Source organism: Scyliorhinus torazame, chromosome 2, assembly GCF_047496885.1.
Source record: "Scyliorhinus torazame isolate Kashiwa2021f chromosome 2, sScyTor2.1, whole genome shotgun sequence".
In the NCBI taxonomy this organism is placed as follows: domain Eukaryota; kingdom Metazoa; phylum Chordata; class Chondrichthyes; order Carcharhiniformes; family Scyliorhinidae; genus Scyliorhinus; species Scyliorhinus torazame.
In genome coordinates this window covers 250773767-250795529 of record NC_092708.1, presented here as the reverse complement: position 1 = coordinate 250795529, position 21763 = coordinate 250773767, and the positions used below count along the sequence as shown (strand labels likewise).

The 21763-nt window shown below is 50.2% G+C and overlaps 1 protein-coding gene across 1 annotated transcript in view; it reads right to left on the bottom strand.

Moving 5' to 3' along the window:
• LOC140397237 (pleckstrin homology domain-containing family G member 3-like) overlaps nt 1–21763 on the bottom strand; it is a 322242-nt gene that overhangs the window by 5729 nt on the left and 294750 nt on the right. The window contains exons 16-18 of the mRNA XM_072486140.1: nt 18784–18794; nt 13280–13615; nt 10475–10585 (exon numbers count right to left, since the gene is read on the bottom strand). Coding sequence (XP_072342241.1) covers nt 10475–10585; nt 13280–13615; nt 18784–18794 — 458 coding nt within the window. The remainder of the gene's footprint in view (nt 1–10474; nt 10586–13279; nt 13616–18783; nt 18795–21763) is intronic.

The following is a 21763-nucleotide window of genomic DNA, read 5'->3' as shown; positions in this document are numbered from 1 at the left end:
TTTGTCTTTGGGAGTCTGCAGAAAATAAACGTCGCAAATCCAAAGGGCACAACCTGCCACAACCAAATAAACACAAATCAGTTTATGGTCGCGGTGACCACTGATTTAGTCTCAATGAGCACCAAATGTTTTCCGATTGGTAAATAGGTCATTGGACTTCCATTTCATTATTTGGTGAGATGAATGGATTGTTAAGGCTGGTTATGATTCAAGCCCCAACTTTCAAGCCGTCTGCATCATCCCTGCTGTTTTCACATTTCATCCAATCTCCTGAAAGTGAGAGCTCTTGTGTTGGGAAAGGAATGTGTGTAGGATTTATGAAGTGAAGTGGAATGAGACAGGAAGGCTAGAGCACATGTAGTAAGCGGGGGGGATAGAATGGGACATGACAAGAGCAGAAGGGATGCATGAAGAGAGGCAGAATAGGAGCAATGAGAAACAAGTGGTACATTGGAAGATATGAAGAGAGGGAGAATAGAATGCCTGAAGAGGAAGAGAAACGGGACCGCTAACAAGAGAATTGGAATGGGATAGGTGCGAGTAAAAGTGTGACATGAATGGTTAGAGCAGAGATTGGGACCAGTGAGCGGTGAAGGTGAAATGAGACCTTCGAGACAAGGGAGAGTGGAAAGACAGCAATGTTTGCTTTAAGATGGTGCACATGCGGCAGTTTGGGATGCACCATGCATTGAAATAATAAGACGGTTCACAACTTTTGTGGCAGTTCAGCAACTTTTTAAAATACAAACTGCTCTTGGAAAAGAAAGTCGTGCTCAGAGGAGTTTGTAGCCCACCCATTACAAAGACAATTTAGAGGCAACACTGATCAGTAAGCAGAAGGCACAGATTTAAAATAATTGGCAAAAAGCACCGAGACAAGCGAAGGAGAATGTTTCTTACTCAGCAAGTTATGATGATCTGGAATGCACTGCCTGAACGGGTGGGGAGACTGATTCAAAAGGGAATTGGATAAACACCTGAAGGAGAAAAACGTACAGGGCTATGGTAAAGCGCCGAGACATGGAGCTAATTCACTCTTTCTGGGTGTGGCACAGGTACAGTAAGCCGAGCAGCCTTCTTCTGTGGCTCTACCTTTCCGTGGCTCTCTGATTCCACCTCAGAGCATTGTTGGATTGGAGGAGGTTACAGAGACTGTACAAGCCAAAAACCTTTATCTATATTGAAAGGTATCTGTCGACATCCATTTCCCACTCTGTATTCATATCCGCTTTCAATGCATATCAGAGTGATGGCTGCCAGCAGCACATTCTTGCCTATGTAACTTCTTTGCAACAGGCTAAGGGGCTGAATGGCCGACTCCTGTTCCTATGTGGTAACGTTCATATAAGTCTTGCTTTTTTAAGATAGGAAATCATTGAATTAGCTAGTGTTCCTGATCAGTAGCCGCTGACACCTGTTGTTAGGTATATAAGTGAACATTAGGAAAAGGCCAGTGCTCAGGTTGGCTAAAACCTCCCTTTCTGACACTCACTCTCCAGGCTCAGTTAAGAAGTGGCTTTTTGAGGGAGGTACCAGAGGATCTGCTGCAGGTAAGAACTAATCACAGCGCACAGTAGCACTCTCGCATCGGAGTCAGATGTTTGTAGATTCAACACCACGCCAGCTCAAGGATTTCCGATCTTATGGGGCAGTTGTGTCACTGGTGAAGCCCAGGAGGGATGAGAGTTTCTGGGATCATTCGTTCCAGCAGGTGGCCACCCCTCAGGCAGTGAGAGGTCAGGACAGTAGCTGGGTGGCCACTCCGAAGAGTAGGAAGAGGCAGAAAGTGCAGGAGTGTGCGCCACTCTCAAACAAAAACTCAATATCAGAGATGACCGGGAGAGACAATATCCTGAAAGAGTACAGTGCAGACCACGGCACCAAAGGTCAAGGGACCGCACCGGAGGGAGCAGCAAAGAATAGAAATGCAGTCTTTACAGGAGATTCCATAGTCAGGTAGACAGACGGGCATTTCTGTCACATCAGCATGAGTCCCCCAGTGCCATCATGGAGAAGGTGCAGAATATTCTGTAAGGAGAAAGGGAGTGAGCCAGAAGATGTAATACACGTAGGTACCAACGACACAGAGGGGTCCGGTACTGAGGTGCTACAGTCAGATTTTCAGGAGCTCAAATTAATTAAAAAGTTAGGACTTTGGCGGTATTAATCGCTGGATTACTCCCAGTGCCACGTGCTGGCCAGAGTACAAATAAGAACAGAGGAAGGACAAATGTGTGGCTTGAGGCTTGGTGCAGGATGGAGGTCTTAAGATGCCAGGGGCACTGGGACCAGTTCTGGGGCAGGTTGCACCTGTTCAAACATGACAGGTTACCACAATAGGATTGGGACCAATGTGTTCTCAGGGAGGTTCACTAGTGTGGTTATAGAGGGTTTAAACTACATTGGCAGGGGTTGGGCAGCAGCATATAGAGGAATAAAGTGCCGAAAGTGAGTGTGTTGGACAATATTAGACAAGGGTGTAATTCCATATTAGATAGAATGTGCATATTAGACAGACCAAAGAATGTGCAAAGACAAGATTATGATGGATGTATGTAAAGACAAAAAGTGTGGTGAATAAAGCGGGTGAGCTACAAGAACAAATAACCCTGGGGGAATATGATATAACGGCAACAGCAGAATGGTGAATTAATATGATGAGAATATACAAGAATATACATTATTCAGAAAAGATAGAGACGGATAAAAGGGAGGTGGGGTAGCAGCACTGATTAGGGAAGACATTGTAGTGTTGAAAAGAGGGAACATCCTTATCGGGACAAGGACAGAATCTATTCAGTTAAGAGTTGAGAAGCAAAAGGGGGGTGATTGCACAGCTTGGATATTCCGTTAAAAACTCCAAATGGTGAGACAGTTAGAACAAATATGCAGGGAAATCACAGATGTGCATAAACTATAGAATGGTGATGTAGAAACTCTACAATGCAGGAGGCGGCTATTCGGCTCATCGAGTCTGTACTGACCCTTTGAAAGAGCACTCTTACCTAGGCACAATTCCCCTAACCTTTGGACATTAAGGGGCAATTTAGCATGGTCAATCCACTTAACCTGGTTTAGCTCAGTGGGCTAGACAGCTGGTTTGTGATGCAGAACAAGGCCAGCAGCACGGGTTCAATTCCCGTACCAGTTGCGAATTCTGACTTCTCCCTCAGTGTACCCGAACAGGTGCCGGAATGTGGCCACTAGGGGATTTTCACAGTAACTTCATTGCAATGCTAATGTTAGCCTACTTGTGACAATAAGATTATTATTATTTTTGGACAGTGGAGGGAAACCGTAGCACCCGGAGGAAACCCTCGAAGACACGGGAGAACATGCAACCTCCACAGTCACCCAAGGCCAGAATTGAACCCGGTCCCTGGTGCTGTGAGGCAGCAGTGCTAACCATTGGGCCACTGTGCCGATGAACCTGTTCTCCTTGGAGCAAAGGTGATTGAGGGGAGATTTAATGGAGGTGCACAAGATTCTGAAGAGTTTGGATTGGGAGATTGAACAGGGGAGTGAGACTGACTGGACTGCTCCACGGAGAGTTGGCCTCAATGGGTTGAATGGCTTTCTATGCTGTAAATGACTGTATGCCACACTCCCAGGCTGACTCTCCCAGTACAGTACTGAAGAAGTGCTGCATTTTAGATGAGACATTAAGCTATCAGCCATCTCAGGTAGGTATAAAAGATTCCATAGCACCATTTGAAGAAGGGGTGTCCTAGCTGATATTTATCCCCAAGTGACATCGCTAAAGCGGACTACCTGGTCATTAACATCCTGCTAGTGGTGGGATCGTGCTGTGCACAAATTGCCTGCCACACTTTCCACATTACAACAGTGACTACACTGGTATTTAATTGACTGTGAAGTCCTGAAGTCGTGAAAGGTGCGTGTGATGAATGATATCTGTAAACACATGTACCTTTAATGCGTAGGCCCCTTTAAAACTGGGTTTGGGGACTTCCGGGTGCGGCTATGCAGAGCTAGGTCACATATTCGGTAGCTTCCGCTTGGAACGGACTTTTGGGCTCTTTTACAGGGCCCCCACGGCATTTGTTTGACATTTCCCGGTGTGGCAAGAAGACTGCAGCATTCCCCTGACAGTGTCCCCCAGGAATGTTATGTCTTTTGGCTGCCAGATCCGGCAGAAACAGTAAAGGATGTGGCTTCGGCTGCAGGTTTAGACAAGGGCCTCTTCCAGCATGCAGGCGGGGGAAGGGCAAGCTTAAAGCTGCAATCTGACTTGACTCTATCAAAGGTGAATTCTAGCAGCAGAGGGAACAACTGTGAAAGGATCTACCAGGGCCATGGCTTCCGGTGGCGGCCATGGAGGAGTGGGTCGCGCATTCGGCAGCTCCCATCTGGAACTGACTCTCAGACCTTTTCCAGGAGTTTCCATAGACTTTTTAAACAGACCAGAAGTGTAACGGCCAAAGGAGCGGCACTGGAGCCACGGGAGAAGCGAGGGAAAGAAAACAAAATGGCAGCGGCCAGGGACAAAGGGGAGCTGCAAGAGTTCATCAAGCGCTGCTTCGAGGAGCAGCGCGAGGAGATGCGCAAGGAGATGTTGGCGCCTATGCTTTCGGTAATTGAAGGACTCGGGATCACCCAGAAGGTCCACAAAGCTAAGATCCAGGAGGTACAGAAAAGAGTCAGTCAGAACGAGGACGAGCTCGTGGGCCTGGCGGTGAGAGTGGAGCAGAACGAGGCGCTACACAAGAGGTGGGCGGGAAGACTCAAAGACCTGGAGAACAGGTCGAGGAGAAAGAATCTGCGAATCCTGGGTCTCCCTGAGGGAGTGGAGGGGGCTGATGCCGGGGCATACGCGAGCACGATGCTCGAGGCGATGATGGGCATGAAGGCCTCTTCGAGGCCGCTGGAGTTGGACAGGGCACATCGGGTGCTGGCGAAGAAGCCCCAGGCAAATGAGCCGCCAAGGGCGATGGTGGTGAGGTTCCACCGGTTCACGGACAGAGAGTGGGTCCTGAGATGGGCCAAGAAGGAGTGGAGCAGTAAGTGGGACAATGCAGAGATCCGAATATACCCGGACTGGAGCACAGAGGTTGCAAAGTGGAGAGCGGGCCAAAGCGGCGTTGTACCGGAAAGAAGTGAAATTCGGAATGCTGCAGCCAGCGCGACTGTGGGTCACATACAAGGGCCAACACTATTACTTCGAAATGCCTGAAGAGGCGTGGACCTTTGTACAAGCCGAAAAGTTGGACTCTAACTGAGGGTGTGAGAGGGTAGGGTGTTACAGGGTGTTGTATATAGGGGGTCAATCACGCGCAGGAAATGTTACATGGGCTGGGGGAGAGAGACTAGGCCGCGACAGGAGCTGCGCCAGAGGGGGCGGAGCGGGCTTTGGAAAGCGCGGGGTGTTTTCCCGCGCGCGGGAAGAAAGGCGGGAAGGGGAACAAAGGAATGCATATGGATTGGGAGACTCCCACGCGGGGAGGTCAATGGGACAGCGGGGGAAGCTGGGGTCAGCAGGCGTCAGCTGACTTACGGGAGTGACATGGGGAGAGCAAAAAAGCTAGACAGGGGTCTCGCGGGGGGGGGGGGGGGGGGAGGGGAAAAGGGTTGCTGCTGCACTGGCCGAAAGGGAATGGGACACAGAAGAGGTGGTCGGGACGGGGATCCCCCCTCTGGGGGACTGGAGGGTGAGGGAGGCGTGGACACGGGACTGGCCCAGAAAAGGAGATGGCTAGTCGGCGGGGCGTGGGGGGGGGGGGGGGAGTGGGGGGGGGGGGGGGGGGGGTGAGAGCCCCTCCAATCCGGCTGATAATGTGGAATGTGAGGGGCCTGAATGGGCCGGTGAAGAGGGCTCGAGTGTTCGCGCACTTAAAGGGACTGAAGGCAGACGTGGCCATGCTCCAAGAGACACACCTGAAGGTGGCGGACCAGGTCAGGCTAAGAAAGCGATGGGTAGGACAGGTATTCCACTCGGGACTGGACGCGAAGAATAGAGGGGTGGCAATATTGGTGGGAAAGCGGGTGTCATTTGAGGCCAAGACTATTGTAGCGGACAATGGAGGGCGATATGTAATGGTGAGCGGTAGGCTGCAAGGGTGGTGTTGGTAAACGTATACGCCCTGAACTGGGATGATGCAGGATTCATGAAGCGTATGTTGGGGCGCATTCCAGAACTGGAGATAGGAGGCCTGATAATGGGAGGGGACTTCAATACAGTGTTGGATCCAGCACTAGACCGCTCCAAATCAAGGACTGGAAAGAGGCCGGCGGCGGCCAAGGTACTTAGGGGGTTTATGGATCAGATGGGGGGAGTGGACCCATGGCGGTTTGCAAGGCCGCAGGCCAGGGAATTTTCTTTCTTCTCCCATGTACACAAAGCCTACTCCCGGGTAGATTTCTTTGTTCTGGGTAGGGCGCTCATCCCGAGGGTGGAGGGGACGGAGTATTCGGCTATAGCCGTTTCGGACCATGCCCCACACTGGGTGGAACTGGAGCTGGGAGAGGAGAGGGACCAACGCCCGTTGTGGCGGCTGGATGTGAGACTGCTGGCGGACGAGGTGGTGTGTGGGAAGGTGAGGGGGTGTATCGAAAGGTACTTGGAGGCCAATGACAACGGGGAGGTGCGGGTGGGGGTGGTATGGGAGGCGTTGAAGGCGGTGATCAGGGGAGAGCTAATTTCCATTAGGGCTCATAGGGAGAAGACAGAGGGTATGGAAAGGGAGAGGTTAGTGGGGGAGATTTTGAGAGTGGACAGGAGATATGCAGAGGCCCCGGAGGAAAGATTACTTGGGGAAAGACGACGGCTCCAGACGGAGTTTGACGTGTTGACCACAGGGAAGGCGGAGGCACAATGGAGGAAAGCGCAGGGGGCGACCTACGAGTATGGGGAAAAGGCTAGTCGGATGCTGGCACACCAGCTCCGTAAGAGGATGGCAGCGAGGGAAATAGGGGGAGTCAAAGATGGAAGGGGAGCCACAGTTCGGAGTGCGACGAAAATAAACAAGGTATTCAAGGCCTTTTATGAAGAGCTGTACAGATCCCAGCCCCCAGCGGGGGAAGAGGGGATGAGACGATTCCTAGATCAGCTGAGATTCCCGAGCATGGAGGAGCAAGAGGTGGCTGGTTTGGGGGCACCAATTGGGTTGGAGGAGCTGAGCAAGGGTTTGGGGAGCATGCAGGCGGGGAAGGCCCCGGGACCGGACGGATTCCCGGTGGAGTTCTACAGGAAGTACGCAGACCTGTTGGCCCCGCTACTGGTGAGGACCTTTAATGAGGCAAGAGAGGAGGGGACCCTGCCCCCAACAATGTCGGAAGCGACAATTTCTTTGATCCTAAAGCGGGACAAGGACCCACTGCAATGTGGATCGTACAGACCGATCTCGCTCCTCAATGTGGATGCAAAGTTGCTGGCAAAAGTGCTGGCCACGAGGATCGAGGACTGTGTCCCGGGGGTAATCCACGAGGACCAGACGGGATTTGTAAAGGGCAGGCAACTAAACACCAATGTGCGGAGGCTCTTAAACGTGATAATGATGCCATCGGAGGAGGGAGAGGTGGAGATAGTGGCAGCTATGGACGCGGAGAAGGCCTTTGACCGAGTAGAGTGGGAGTACCTCTGGGAGGTGCTGCGCAGGTTTGGGTTCGGGGTAGGGTTTATCAATTGGGTTAAGCTCCTTTACAGAGCCCCGATGGCAAGTGTAGTGACGAACCGGCGGAGGTCGGAGTACTTTCGACTGTACCGAGGGACGAGGCAGGGGTGCCCCCTGTCCCCCCTGTTATTCGCATTGGCGATCGAACCACTGGCCATGTCATTGAGGGAGTCTAATAAATGGAAGGGGTGGTCCGAGGGGGAGAAGAGCATCGGGTGTCGCTATATGCGGATGACCTGTTGCTGTACGTGGCGGGTCCAATGGAAGGGATGGTGGAGGTCATGCAGACTCTAAGGGAGTTTTTTTTTTTTTTTTTTTTTTCGGGCTATAAGCTCAATGTAGGGAAGAGTGAGCTCTTTGTATTACAGGTGGGGCACCAAGAAAGAGGGATGGGGACTACCGCTTAGGAGGGCGGAGGGGAGCTTTCGGTATCTGGGGATCCAGATAGCCAGGAGTTGGGGGACCCTACATAAACTGAATCTGACGAGGTTGGTGGAGCAAATGAAGGAGGATTTCAAAAGATGGGACATGTTACCGCTCTCGCTGGCGGGTAGAGTGCAGCCGGTCAAAATGGTGGTCCTTCCGAGGTTTCTATTTGTGTTTCAGTGCCTTCCCATTGTGATCACTAAGGCCTTTTTTAAGAGAGTAGGCAGGAATATTATGGGGTTTGTGTGGGCGAATAAGACCCCGAGAGTAAGGAGAGGGTTCCTGGAACGCAGTAGGGACCGAGGAGGGTTGGCGCTGCCAAACCTGGGGAGCTACTACTGGGCAGCAAATGTGGCGATGATCCGCAAATGGGTTATGGAGGGAGAGGGGCCGGCATGGAAGAGGATGGAGATGGCGTCCTGTAAAGGAACGAGCCTGGCGGCGTTGGTGACGGCACCGCTGCTGCTCTCGGCGACAAAATATACCACAAGCCCGGTGGTGGCGGCAACGCTAAGGATCTGGGGCCAGTGGAGACGGCACCGGGGTGCAATGGGAGCATCGGTGTGGTCCCCGATCAGGGGTAACCACCGGTTTGTCCCGGGGAAGATGGACGGGGGGTTCCAGAGCTGGCATCGGGCGGGGATTGGAAGAATGGGGGACCTGTTCATCGACGGGACGTTTGTGAGCCTAGGGGCACTGGAGGAGAAGTTCGAGTTACCCCCGGGAAATGCCTTTAGATATATGCAGGTGAGGGCTTTTGTGAGGCGACAGGTGAGGGAATTCCCGTTGCTCCCGGCACAAGAAGCTCAAGATAGGGTGATCTCGGGGGTATGGGTCGGGGAGGGCAAGGTGTCCGAAATACATCAGGAGTTGAAAGAAGAGGGGGAAGCACTGGTAGAAGAGTTGAAGGGTAAATGGGAGGAGGAGCTGGGGGAGGAGAACGATGAAGGTCTGTGGGCTGATGCCCTAGGTAGTGTTAATTCCTCCTCCTCGTGTGCCAGGCTCAGCCTGATACAATTTAAGGTGGTCCACAGAGCGCACTTGATGGGGGCGAGGTTGAGTAGGTTCTTTGGGGTAGAGGACAGATGTGGAAGGTGCTCAGGGAGCCCGGCGAACCATGTCCATATGTTTTGGTCATGCCCGGCACTGGAGGGGTTCTGGAGAGGAGTGGCGGGAGCAATATCTCAGGTGGTGAAAGTCCGGGTCAAGCCAAGCTGGGGGCTAGCAATATTTGGAGTAGTGGACGAACCGGGAGTGCAGGAGGCGAAAGAGGCCGGCATTCTGGCCTTTGCGTCCCTAGTAGCCCGGCGAAGGATCTTGCTAATGTGGAAGGAGGCGAAGCCCCCCAGCCTGGAGGCCTGGATAAACGACATGGCTGGGTTCAGAAAGTTGGAGAGGATTAAGTTCGCCTTGAGAGGGTCTGCGCAGGGGTTTTACAGGCGGTGGCAACCGTTCCTAGACTATCTCGCGGAGCGTTAGAGGAAGGTTGGGCAGCAGCAACCTTGGGGGGGGGGAGGGGGGGGGGCGTCCTGGGAGGGGGGGGGGATGAGAGGGGGGACTGCCTGGGAGGGTGGATGAGCAAGAGATAACATGAAGGGTTGGGGAAACTGGCATGTACGGGTGAGGGCCAGTGTACAAAGCTGTGTAAATATATCATTTGGCCATGTATATATCTTGCTCTGTGCGATTTCTCGTTTTTTATTGTTACGGGGGGGGGGTTATTGTTTGTAAGGGAGAAAAATTGTGTTAAAAAACTTTAATAAATATATATTTTTTTAAAAAAAGACTGGGTTTGGAACCCTGGGGGACTCCACCTCCGGCCCCAGGGAGCTGTATATAAGATTACGTTCAGTGGGCAGCGTGCAATGAGCACACTTCTCGGCAGCTGTCTGGTTCTCTGGTAATTAAAGCGTTTGAATTATCAATCTTCTCTCCTGAGTCGTAATTGAGGGTATCTCAGTGAGATTCAAAGGCAAAAGGAGGTTTGCTTCTGTAAGTTGCTCCACTCTCCTTTCCATTGATACACACTCCTCTCCAGAGCGTATCACCTGATGAACAATGCCCAAGGGCACCAGAAACCTTGCAGTAGCTGATTGCTCTTGAAGAGCCAGCCACTTCAGTATTGGCCAATTATTCTACATAGGGAGTAGCATCACCTGTGAAGGTGGTGAACGATAGGCCACTGAAACCTCATCTTTATGCACATATAGGTTTTTAGTTAATTGAGTCATGCATTGAAAATCATGTACCCCCATCAAACAACTCGACTTTCAATCTGCTCCTGTGCCCAAAGGCTAATCCCCAATTAGGACCCACAATCTGAATGCAATTAACACCCGACTGATGTACCATTATCACAAGTTGTTCCATTTTAAGCAGTCGATTTGATGGTTTTTGCTCCACTTAAATGTACTTACCACTTCAGAGACATCGATGTCCCAGCCCCTGCGCTTCTCCGCATTTCCGGAGGGCTGGCTGTTTTGCCGCTTGCACCCTTTGACTTCCTGCAGCACGACAGGATCTTCAGTCTAGTGGAGCAAGATACCGTGTGAGATGAGCAAGAGACCTTGATTTGTGAATAACGGTCAAAGGCAGTCGCCCTCCATCTCCCCCCACCCACCTCCAAACCATCTCAGAATACCAAACACCGGGTGAGCAGCCTCTCTGGCCAGTCTGAGCCCCTTCCTATTGCATTGATTGTGCTCCCGATTCACGTTGACGAGCAAAACCCAATAATTAGATTGTGCTGTTGAATGCGGTTAGAGATTAACAGCTCTGGGTTAGCACCTTCAAACATGCAAATACTGACTGAACACGATCCCAGCAGCATTGACTGGGGCGGTGACTGCATCGTAAAGAGGGCAAGTGACTTGAGAGGTAACGCTTAGATCACATGATCTGCTGGACTGGGTCCAGTCATCTAGAGGGCGTCAGGGAGAATTTATTTCCCCCTCTCTGGCCCTGGAGTCTTTTACGGGACATCAAATTGGTCTGTCCACTCATCACAGAGTGAGTAAAGGCTGAAGGAAAACGAGGAATTTGGTACAATTTAGAAGGAGGTGCTAAATAAACCAGCCAATCATTCCTTTATACAAGTAATATAACCTTTAAATTTAAACAAACTCCTAACAAACGAAAACCCAATATGACAAGTGTTAAGATCTAAAGATAAAGGAAAACGGCAGTATTAAAAAACTAAAACACTGCAAAAGATGAGAGTCAGCAAGCTGAAGTGAGGTGGTCGGAGAAATTGACCCACGGATATTTTAGTACAAGAGGGGGATACATTTAAGTAGAGACTGCAAAGGCACAGAGTAAGGACATTGCAAATGGGAGATCATTGGGCAGCATGGTGGCACAGTGGTTCGCACTGCTGCTTCACAGCGGCAGGGACCCGGGTTCGATTCCGACCTTGTGTGACTGTCTGTGGAATTTGCACATTCTTCCCTTGTCCGCGTGGGTTTTCTCCGGGTGCTCCACTTTCCTCCCACAATCCAAAGATGTGCAAGTTATGTGGATTGGATATGCTGAGTTGTCCCTCGATGGGGTTACAGGGATAGGACGCCGAATTGGGCCTAGGCTAGGGTGCTCTTTCAGAGGGTCGGTACAGACACGATGGGCCAAATGGCTTCCTTCTGCAGTGTAGGGATTCTATAATTGATTAGAGGGGAGATGATGGTGACAGTAGTAAAGTTAGAGTACTGTGTGCAGTATTGGGATCCACACGATGGGAAAGATATAGGAGAGATAGATGCAGTAATGGTATTGTCACTGGACTGGTCATCGTAAAGTTGCCAGAGTCCCCAAAGACCATAGGTTGCTCTCCCCTTTTGAGAGACAGCTGACTTGTGGTGATTTAACCTGAGGATCACCTCAACCTCAGGCGAGGGCAAGGTTGAGAAGGCGGGGCCCTTCACGAATAACCTCAGCTGGTACGGGAATTGAACCTGCGCTGTTGCCATCGCTCTGCATCACAAACCAGCCGTCTAGCCAACTGAGCTAACTGACCCCCACTGGTCATCTACAGGCCCAGTCTATTGCTCGAAGGACATGGGTTCAAATCCAACCACAAATCTGGAATTATAAAGCCAGTTTCAATTATGGTAATCATGACAACCACACTGATTGTTGTCCAAACTCATCTGGTTCACTAATGGAAATGAAATCTGCCGTTCTTACCTGGTCCGGTCTATATGTCATTCCAGACCCAGAACAATGTGGTCAACTCTTAACTGACCTCTGGCAAGCCACTCAATTCAAGTGCAATTGGGGATGGCCAACAAATGCTGGCTTGCCACAGCCCATGATAATGTTTTTTGCTTTTAAAAAAAGAATCCTTTGGAGAGGGTACAATTCAGATTAACTAGAGCCCTACTTGGTATGAGGAATTACAAATATGAAGTCAGATTTAAACAATTGAGTCTTTTTTTCCCCATTCGGGCACCACAGGCCACTGAAATACAACAGAAGAATTACAAGTAGGGGACATGGTAGACAGACTGTTTGAAGAGTGAAGAATAAGAGACAATAGCTATAAGATTGAGAGAAGGGTATGAAAAGCATTTTCACGCCAAGGGTTGTGAGACTCTGGAATTCTCTTCTGGGGTAGAGATTCAGGCGAAAACAATATCAATATTCAAGCTTTGGTTGGATAGATGGATGATAGGTCATGGGGTTAGGGTGGGTAAACAGGATTAGGACTATTAGCGTAGAAACAGGTCTACAACAGAGTCTGGACTGGACTTAAAGGAGGTGTAAAAGGATAGTTTGCTAATTCATTCAGCTATTCTATCCCTAACCTTACACTGAATTGACACCTGGATGGAAGAGGACTTGCCTTTTCAGATGAACCTGGATTGAGTTCCATTCTCAAAATAGACCAGTAACCCCCAAAGAAGTTATATCACACGTCCAGTCAACTGAATCAGCTTCTACCAGCAGTTCATGGGTTAATGGCGTCTTGACTTGACATTAGTGTTGAGTATTGATCAAGGTCCCTAGGCAGCGGCATGCAATTCTGCTCAATGATCCAATGTATTCCTCATCAAAGCAATCAGAGCCCCAGAGCATGCTGGGATAGCAGCAGCAGACACAACAGGTGAATATTAAAAAGTTAGTGGTGCAGCCACTTTGAACTGGTTCAAACCAGTGGAGCAGGCGGCCAAGGCTTTTTCCATGCAGAGGGCGGACAGAGAAAGAGAGACAGAAATAGAGGCGCTCACCATGGAGAACTTAGCAGAAAGCAAAGCCCTGGCTCTATAGTGCCAACAGGAGATGGCAGCCAGTAGTGAACTGGCAAAGTCGGCTACCTGGTCGCCCTCTATCATTAATTCCTCTTCTGGCTCCAGGCCTTCTCGGACATACTCTGTACCTCTCGCCGTTTCCTCGGAGTCGCTTGCATTCAGGAGCTCCAGGGAGTCTTTGCTCTGGGCCAGGTTGTTCTCAGTGTCATGCCTCTCGCTCTCTGGCTCGATGGTACTAGACCCCAGAGTACTGACACCCATCATTGAATTCAAGGAGTCCTTATTGCCCAGAAGCTCTCCATCGCTGCCTGCATGCTGTTTGAAGGGGTCAAATGGTTTAGTCATTGGGACAAATGCGCACCAAGGCAATCTATAACTTACAAGCACTCACTGACCACTTCCAACAATGACCGTCTACTATAGACCAACTGTGGCAAAGTTAATTCCCTTCATGTAACCAGCCCTACACAATACTTTAAGTAGTTGGGTCAGATTGTAGCCACATTAAATTGGTTGAAAGCACGTTAAAGCCTATCCAGGTAGACTATTTCCTGGACTTAATAGCAAAAGTTTGTGGCTGTGTAACCAGTTTGTTTTGAGGTTCCTGTTATTTTCTGAATACTTTTAATCCATTTGAGGAAATATATAAGACTGAGAGCCAATGACGTTCTCTCATCCTAGGTGATGATGAGGCTTAACGGGTATCCTCATGCCTCAAGACTGAAGATTGTGGATTCAAGTGATATTATTCATCGCTCAGTCAACACCACAGGTTCTCTGGTTGTTAGTACATTTGTGGAACCTTGCTATGCACAAATTGGCTGCCACATTTCTACATTATAACTGTTGCCTACACTTTCCGCTGGCTCTCTTGCATTTTGTTATGTCCCAAAATTGTAAGAGGCGATCTATAAATGCAAGACTTTTTCCAATGGTTCAATAATTATTGACCACCATCTCACTGGTAACTAGGAATGGGCAATAAATACTGTCATCACCCAGCTTGGCCTACAAGATTCCAGTCCTACACTAATGCAATTGATTCTTAAGTGCCCTGTGAAGGTGTACACTGAAGCGGTTCAGTTGCATCAAACTATTATCTTATAGCAGCATTCACAACCCGAGAATAAATTTTAAAATAATTTTTTTTTAAAGATTCAGAGCCCACTGGAGGACATAAACAAGCTTCAATATCCTGTGATCTTCCCATCTTTTCCTTGCTATTATAACAGGGCTCTGAAGAGATTGGTGCTGGGATATTTGTCTGGTTTGCTTCAGGAGTAGTTGGATGGATGGAGATTGGATGGTTGAGTATGAGGGGGTGGGGGTATTGGGGGTGTTGGGAAATCTGTCTAAATTGAAAGTACCAGTAGGTTATTTGAAACGCAGGATGAGCAGCCCGATTTGTTCTTTCACAGGTACAAGCTCCCTTGCGCCTATATCGATGTACAAGCACAAGTTAATACATTTAGAACCAAGCAGACATCTTAAGACAACATTTTAAAAATGGAGCTGGCCATATGGCGCTTGTAGTGACAGGGCAGTAAAATCCCTCCCGACATTTTGAGGCCATGTTAACACCAGGGGAGGGGAGTCAAGATCAGCAAGAGATTTGTAAAGCAACTGGTCTATCCCATACGAGGGTCCACCTTTGGCTGCTAGTTTTCCTCCAGAACATTTTGTTTAAACTAATTGAGTGAATACATCAGCCACATCAAATCTGCCCAGACTTGGCATTACCCTTTGAGAGAAGAAATTCCTCCTCTTCTCTGTCTTAAATGGGCAATCACTTACTCTGAGATTGTGCCCTCTGGTCTTAGATTCTCCCACAAAGCGAAACAACCTCTCAACATCTACCCTGTCAAGCCCCTGAGAATCCTATATGTCTCAATAAGCTTGCCTCTCACGCTTCTAAACTTCAATTAACACAAGTCCAACCTACTCAACCTCTCCTCATAAGAAAATCCCTCCATACCCGGGATCAACCTAGTGAACTTTCTCTGGACTGCCTCCAATGTCAGTATATCATTCCTAAGATAAGGGGACCAAAATTACTCCATTTCCTTTGATATAGAGGCCAACATTCTATTTGCCTTCCCTTTTACCTGTTAAAAGAGGGAAGACGCCACATAGTCAGTGACCCAGCCGGGAATTGAACCTGGGACCCTGGCGCTATGAAGCAACAATGCTTACGATTTACATGCCGTTTCTTTTTTGGCACTCCCTCTTACCCCCCCTCCTTTCCTGTTATTTTTGGGCTCTGTCTTTGGCCCTTTCCTCTGCCGTGGATGGATTATTTATCGCTCATTTTGTTCTCAAAGCTTTGTGGGGGGACCCTCTGCCCCTTCTCTCCCTGGGTACCATTTTGTTCAGTTTCCTTGGGGCTCTCCCCTGTTGCCCCAACCCCCCCCCCCCCCCCCCCGCCCCAAATGCCGGTCTGCTTTATGTGGCCCTGGTGATTCCTATACATCCTCCCACCCCACCCCCTCCCTTTCTATCCGTTATTGGCTTCAAACAGGTCTTGGAGCGGGCTGATGAATTGCTTCACGCTTTGTGGAAGCCTTCATCTGACCCTCACATGGCGTATTTGATCTTTTCCAAATGGAGAAGGTCTGCCGGCCAGTCCGAAGCGGTGGATGGTGCTGCTAATCACCAGCCGGGCAGGATTCTCCGGCGTGCGATTAAGGAAGCAAAGGCAAGGACGTCGGCCCTCTTCCCCGTATGTAGTTCTGCCTGGTCCGATACCACTTTTGGGCACGGCTCCACCCTCACCCTCCCCAATCTTGGACATCGTCTATAAGAAGCCTGTTCAGAACCCAACAAGTCTGGGACAGGCCCAGAACATGTGGGTGTGGTTGGCCAGATCTCCCTGGCACCGTCCTCAACCTCCGGGAAGAACCTGCTCATTCAAATTCTGGTCAGGTGCGCTCTGTGCACCACTTCAAACTGCATGAGGCTGAGCCTTGCGCAGGAGGAGGTGCAGTTGGCCCTGCTCAGTGCTTCGCTACAGAGTCCCCGCCCTACTTCTGTCCCTAATTCATCCTCCCACTTCTGCCTTGCTCCATCCAGTGGTGCTCTTGCCCTTTCTAAAAAGTCATCCATATATGTCCCCACAGTTCCTTTTTTTCATACTGTCTGCATCCAGTAGTTCCTCCAACATATAGTGTGTCTCAGGGCTCTAGGGTACCTCATCGTCTCCTTGTGAAGAAAGTGTTTGATTTGTCGATGTTGGAGTTTCCGTCCGTTCAGTAGTTCCAGTCTCTCCGTCAGCTTTTCTAAGGTCGCAAGTCTGTCCGCCGTATAGAAGTCCTTAATCGCTATTGTCCTCCTGTCCAGTCTCCACCTCTTAAAGGAGGGGTCAAGCAAGGCTGGTGGGAACCGTGGTTGCCGCAGATTGGGGCCATGGTGGACACCTTGGTTAAGATGAAGTGTTGTCTCATCTGGTTCCAGGTTCTTAGCGTTGCTGCCACCACTGGCTGGATGTGTGTTTTGCTGGCGGGGCTGGGAGCACCACGGATCCTCTGGACATAGCCTGGAAATTGGAGAATCCAGACCCTGGTGTTCTCTCCCCAGATGGGGCCAGTCTCACATTCAGCAGCCGTCTGATGTTCGCAGTTAGTTGTCTACCCTTGACAAAGCCTGTCTGGTCCTCTGTGACCACCTCTGGTATGTAGTTCTCCAGTCTCTTGGCCAGGACCGTTTGTGAATATTTTTGCGTCTACGTTCAGCAGCGAAATGAGTCTATATGATCTGCATCCCGTCGAGTCTTTGTTGTTTTGGGTTTCAACGATATTGTAGCCTGTGTTAGCGTTGGAGTCAGGGTGCCACTCGTGAACAACCCCCGTAGGTGCGGGCAAGAGCTGTTGCGAATGTTTTGTAGAAGTCCACCTGGAACCCTTCCAGTCCTGGCACCTTTCCCGCCTGCATGGAGTTGATACTTTCCATGACCGTCCCCAGTCTTATTGGTGCTTCCAGCTCTCCCTGTCTGCTGGCCCCCAAGACTGGCACGTCCAGTACATCAAGGTACAGTTTTATCCCAGAGTCCCTGTCGGGGGGCTCGGAGGTGTACAGTCCCCAGTAGAAGGCCTCAAATGCTTGGCTTACCTTCTTTTGGTTCGGCTACCAGACCGCCTCTGCTGTACTATACCTTGGCTATCGCCTTTGTGGCCGCCTGCCTTCTCAGCTGGTGAGCCAGCAGGCGGCCAGCCTTCTCTCCATGCTCATAAAAGGTCCCCCGTGTCTGGCGGAGTTGGTGTACGGCCTTCCTGATGGATAGCACAGTAGCACATTGGTTAACACCGTTGCTTCACAGCTCCAAGGTTCCAGGTTCGATTCCAGTTTGTCACTGTCTGTGCGGAGTCTGCATGGGTTTCCTCCATGTGCTCCGGTTTCCTCCCACAGTCCAAAGATGTGCAGGTTAGGTGGATTGGCCATGCCAAATTGCCCTTGGTGTCCAAAAAAAAGATTAGATGGGGTTACTGGGTTACGGGGATAGGTTGGAAGTGTGGGCTTAAATGGGGTGCTCTTTCAAAGGGCCGGTCCAGATTCGATGGGACGAAAGGCCTCCTTCTGCACTGTAAATTCTATGAAAGTCGATTTGTAGCTTTATCTTCTCCGCCTGACGCTCAATGGTCGGGGCCTTGGAGTATTTTCTGTTGACCTCCACGATGGAGTCGATCAGGTTCTGCTGGCTGCCCTTCTTCCCTGTCTCTATGAGCCTTGTCGGCTGTAATCTCTCCTCATTCTGGTTGTTAGTGATGTACTCGCCTATGGCCTGTGATGTTTTCTGGTTGAAGACCTTGTCTGCCAAGAGTTCTGTGTCCAAGCGCCATGTGGGGCGCTGGGCACGGCCCGTCTCCAACCTCACATCCATGTAGTGTGGAGCTGGGTCGGGGATGACTATCGCAGAGTATTCCGCTCCGACTATTTCTGGAATTCCCCACTGCAAAGAACTCGATATGGGTATATACCTTGCCTACTGGTGAGAAGAACATGAATTCCTTCTCACCAGGGTGCAGGGAACCACCATCGGCCAATTACCCCCATCTACTCCATGAACGTTCCCAGTTCGCTAGCCATGCCTGTCTTTTTCCCAGTTCTGTGGTTTGATCTGTCCCCCAATGGGTCCTGTACACAGTTAAAGTCCCCCCCCCACCCCCCAAACCATTTAATCAGTCAGTGTGTGTCGATGTCAGGGATTTCCACCATGGTCTTCTTTATTAAAATCCGTGTCTGCAGTTTGCACATTCTCCCCATGTCTGCGTCGGTTTCACCCCCACAACCCAAAGAGGTGCAGGTTAGGTGGATTGGCCACGCTAAATTGCCCCTTAATTGGAAAAAAAAAAAATTGGGTACCCTAAATTTAAAAAAAAGAAGTTTGTGTCGTCCCAGTTGGGCGCGTACATGTTCACCAGGACTACCGGGACTCAATTAAAAAAATGACAAGGATTACAGTGCAATGAAAGGAGAGGTGTTATTCTTACCTTTAGAGAAACTGCAGCATTCGGGGCGCAGCCGTCATGTTGAAAGGAATGTGTGGGGGAAAGGAGGAAGAGAGAGAGGGAGAGAATGTTAGACATGGAGAATCAGGAGGCCTTCCCAATGGGGAAAGGGGTAATCAGTCTTAAAGAGGCAGTGATGTTTGGTCAGAGGGCAGTTTGAGAGAGGGCAGGAGAAACCGCCGCCCAGCACCCCAGCTGATGACACCGCATGTCGTGCAGTGAGAAAAGGTGGAGAGATGGGAGAAACCAATCAGTTGCCAGGAAGGAAAGACGAGCATTTCTCTAATTCCTTTCATGACCCAAAGTACAGTACAACCAATGAAATACTTTCTGAAGTGTAATCACTGTTGTAATGTAGGAAAAGTGGCAGCCAATTTCTCCAACACCAGCAATGTGATAACGACCAGATTTCTTTTTTTTTGTGATTGTTTGGGGGATTTTTAAAAATATATAAAGAATGGCCTTCTTTTGGAAGAGTGCATTGGGATGTTTTTGTATATCCACCTGAGAGGGTGACTGGGACTTTGATTTAACAATTTATCCCAAAATGGGCACTTGCAACAGTGGGATGTTTCCTCAGTGCTCCTTTGGATTTTTGGCCGAGGATTTGTGCTCAGGGGTGGGATTCTCCGCAATCGGCGCAATGTCCACCGACCGGCGCCAAAAACGGCGCAAATCAGTCCGGCATCGCACGGCCACAAAGGTGCGGAATTCTCCGCATCTTGAGGGGCCGAGCCCTCACCTTGAGGGGCTAGAGCCGGACTGATTTCCGCCCCGCCAGCTGGCGCGGAAATGACTTCGCCGGGCGACGCATGCGCGGGAGCGTCAGCGGCCGCTCACGGCATCCCCGCGCATGCGCAGTGGAGGGGGTCTCTTCCGCCTCCGCCAGAGTGAAGACCATGGCGAAGGCGGAAGGAAAAGAATGCCCCCACGGCACAGAATCGCCCGCGGATCGGTGGGCCCTGATCGCGGACCAGGCCACCGTGGGGGCACCCCCCGGGGCCAGATCATCCCGCGCCCCCCCCAGGACCCCGGAGCCCGCCTGCGCCGCCTTGTCCCACCGTTCGATAGGTGGTTCAATCCACGCCGGCTGGCGTGGGTTGACAGCGGCGCGACGGGAGAATCGCCGGGGGTGGGCCCGCCGACCGGCACGATTTCCGTCGACCGGCGCGAATCCCGCCCCCGCCGAATGTCCGGTGGCGGAGAATTCGGGACACGGCGGGGGCGGGTTTCACGCCGGCCCCCGGCGATTCTCCGACCCGGTGGTGGGTCGGAGAATCGCTCCCCAGGTCTCTGGTGCGGGACGTGAGCCCACGTCGTTTTGATTTCAACATCCCTTGAGATCTAGCCCGCCATCAGACCGCTAATCCAGCCTCCTCAAACCCCCCCAAATAGAGGTTGTGTGAATAAAAGGCGAGTGGAGAAAAATCAGAATGGGGAAAGTCAGCGGGTGTCACCCTTGCTTCTCGAGTCAGACGGTCATGGGGGTCAAGTTTCCACACCAGAGACTTGAGTACACAATCTAGGCTCATGTTTCAGTGTAGCGCTGAGTGGCTGCAGCACTGTCAGGGGTGAGGTTTTTCAGATAAGACAGTAAACCAAAGCCCTCTCAGTGTAAAAAATCCCATGGCACTGTTTCAAAGAAAAATCGACGATCTGGTCATTATCACATTGCTGTTTGTGAGGTCTTACTGTGTGCAAATTGGTCGCCTACATTGCTAGCGATTCTACTTCAAAAGTGCTTAATTAATTGCACAGTGCTTTGGCACAAAGGTTGTGAAAGCTCCTATATAAAGACCAGTCTTTCTTTTCGAGTCCAACAAGCTGTATGTTGGATAAACACCATTGAGGCCCATATCCGCTCACCTGTGCTCTCCCCACAGGCTAATAATAGTCCAGGGGCATTCCTAGTCTTCACAGTGGATTGAATTATCAGAGGTGTCTAAGAAACCACTATCCCAGTAATGGACCAGCATTTCAGGGCAAGGAGAGGAATTTATTCCGTGTCAGACACCAATGTTTTATTTTTACAGTTTGCTTTTGATCATCAGCCTTCATTTCTCAGACTTCAATCTTTCAGGAGCTATTTTTAGATCTAGAAATAAAATATCATTCAAAGTCTTGAGATTGACTCTAATTTGGAGAGGGAATTACAAAAATTTGGAGATATTGACCAAGCAATATGCGGGCTAGAAGGGCTTGATTATAAGCATGAGATGCACAGACTAGGTTTGTACTGCGTCGAGTCTCAAAACTTAAGGGGTAATCGATTTGAAGGATTTATGATGATTCCAGGATTTGATAGCATGGATAGACAGGAACTATTTCCTCTTTTGGGGAAATCCAAAAAGGGGCAGAAGTTCAAAATTGGAGGCAGTCCAACTTGGGGTGATATCAGAAATCACTTCTTCACAAAAAGGGTGGTGGAAAGTCACAACTCCCCTCCCCAAAATGCTGTTAAAGCCGGGGTCAATTGAAAATGTCTAAATTGAGATTGGTAGATTTTTGTTAGTTTAGCATGTGTAAGATTACAGAACTAAGGTGCAAGGCAGCAGATGGAATTAAGGTGCGATCAGCCATTATCCCATTGAACTGTGGAACAGGAATGAATGGCTGACTGGCTTTCTCCTGGCTCTGTGTTCTGTAACTGTATGCATTATATTTTCAGTGATGAATCCCCCCCCTCCCCCTCCGCCCACATAGCATTCACTAAGTGGAGCAGGTTAGGGGGGCTGGGAGACGTGGGGGACAGGGATGAAAGGTGAAGAATGGACCCCTGGAGGAAATACTGCCTGAACCCGTGCAACTGGTCCACTATAAGAGGTGGCACCTTCAGTGGAGAACAACAGGGAACAGAGGAGCATCAGAAGCTCCAGGGCTGGGGTATTCTGGTACCGGAAATTTCACCCCGAAATAGACGGACCTTTAGCCAGTCCGTAAGATTTTCCGTTCCGCACCCGGG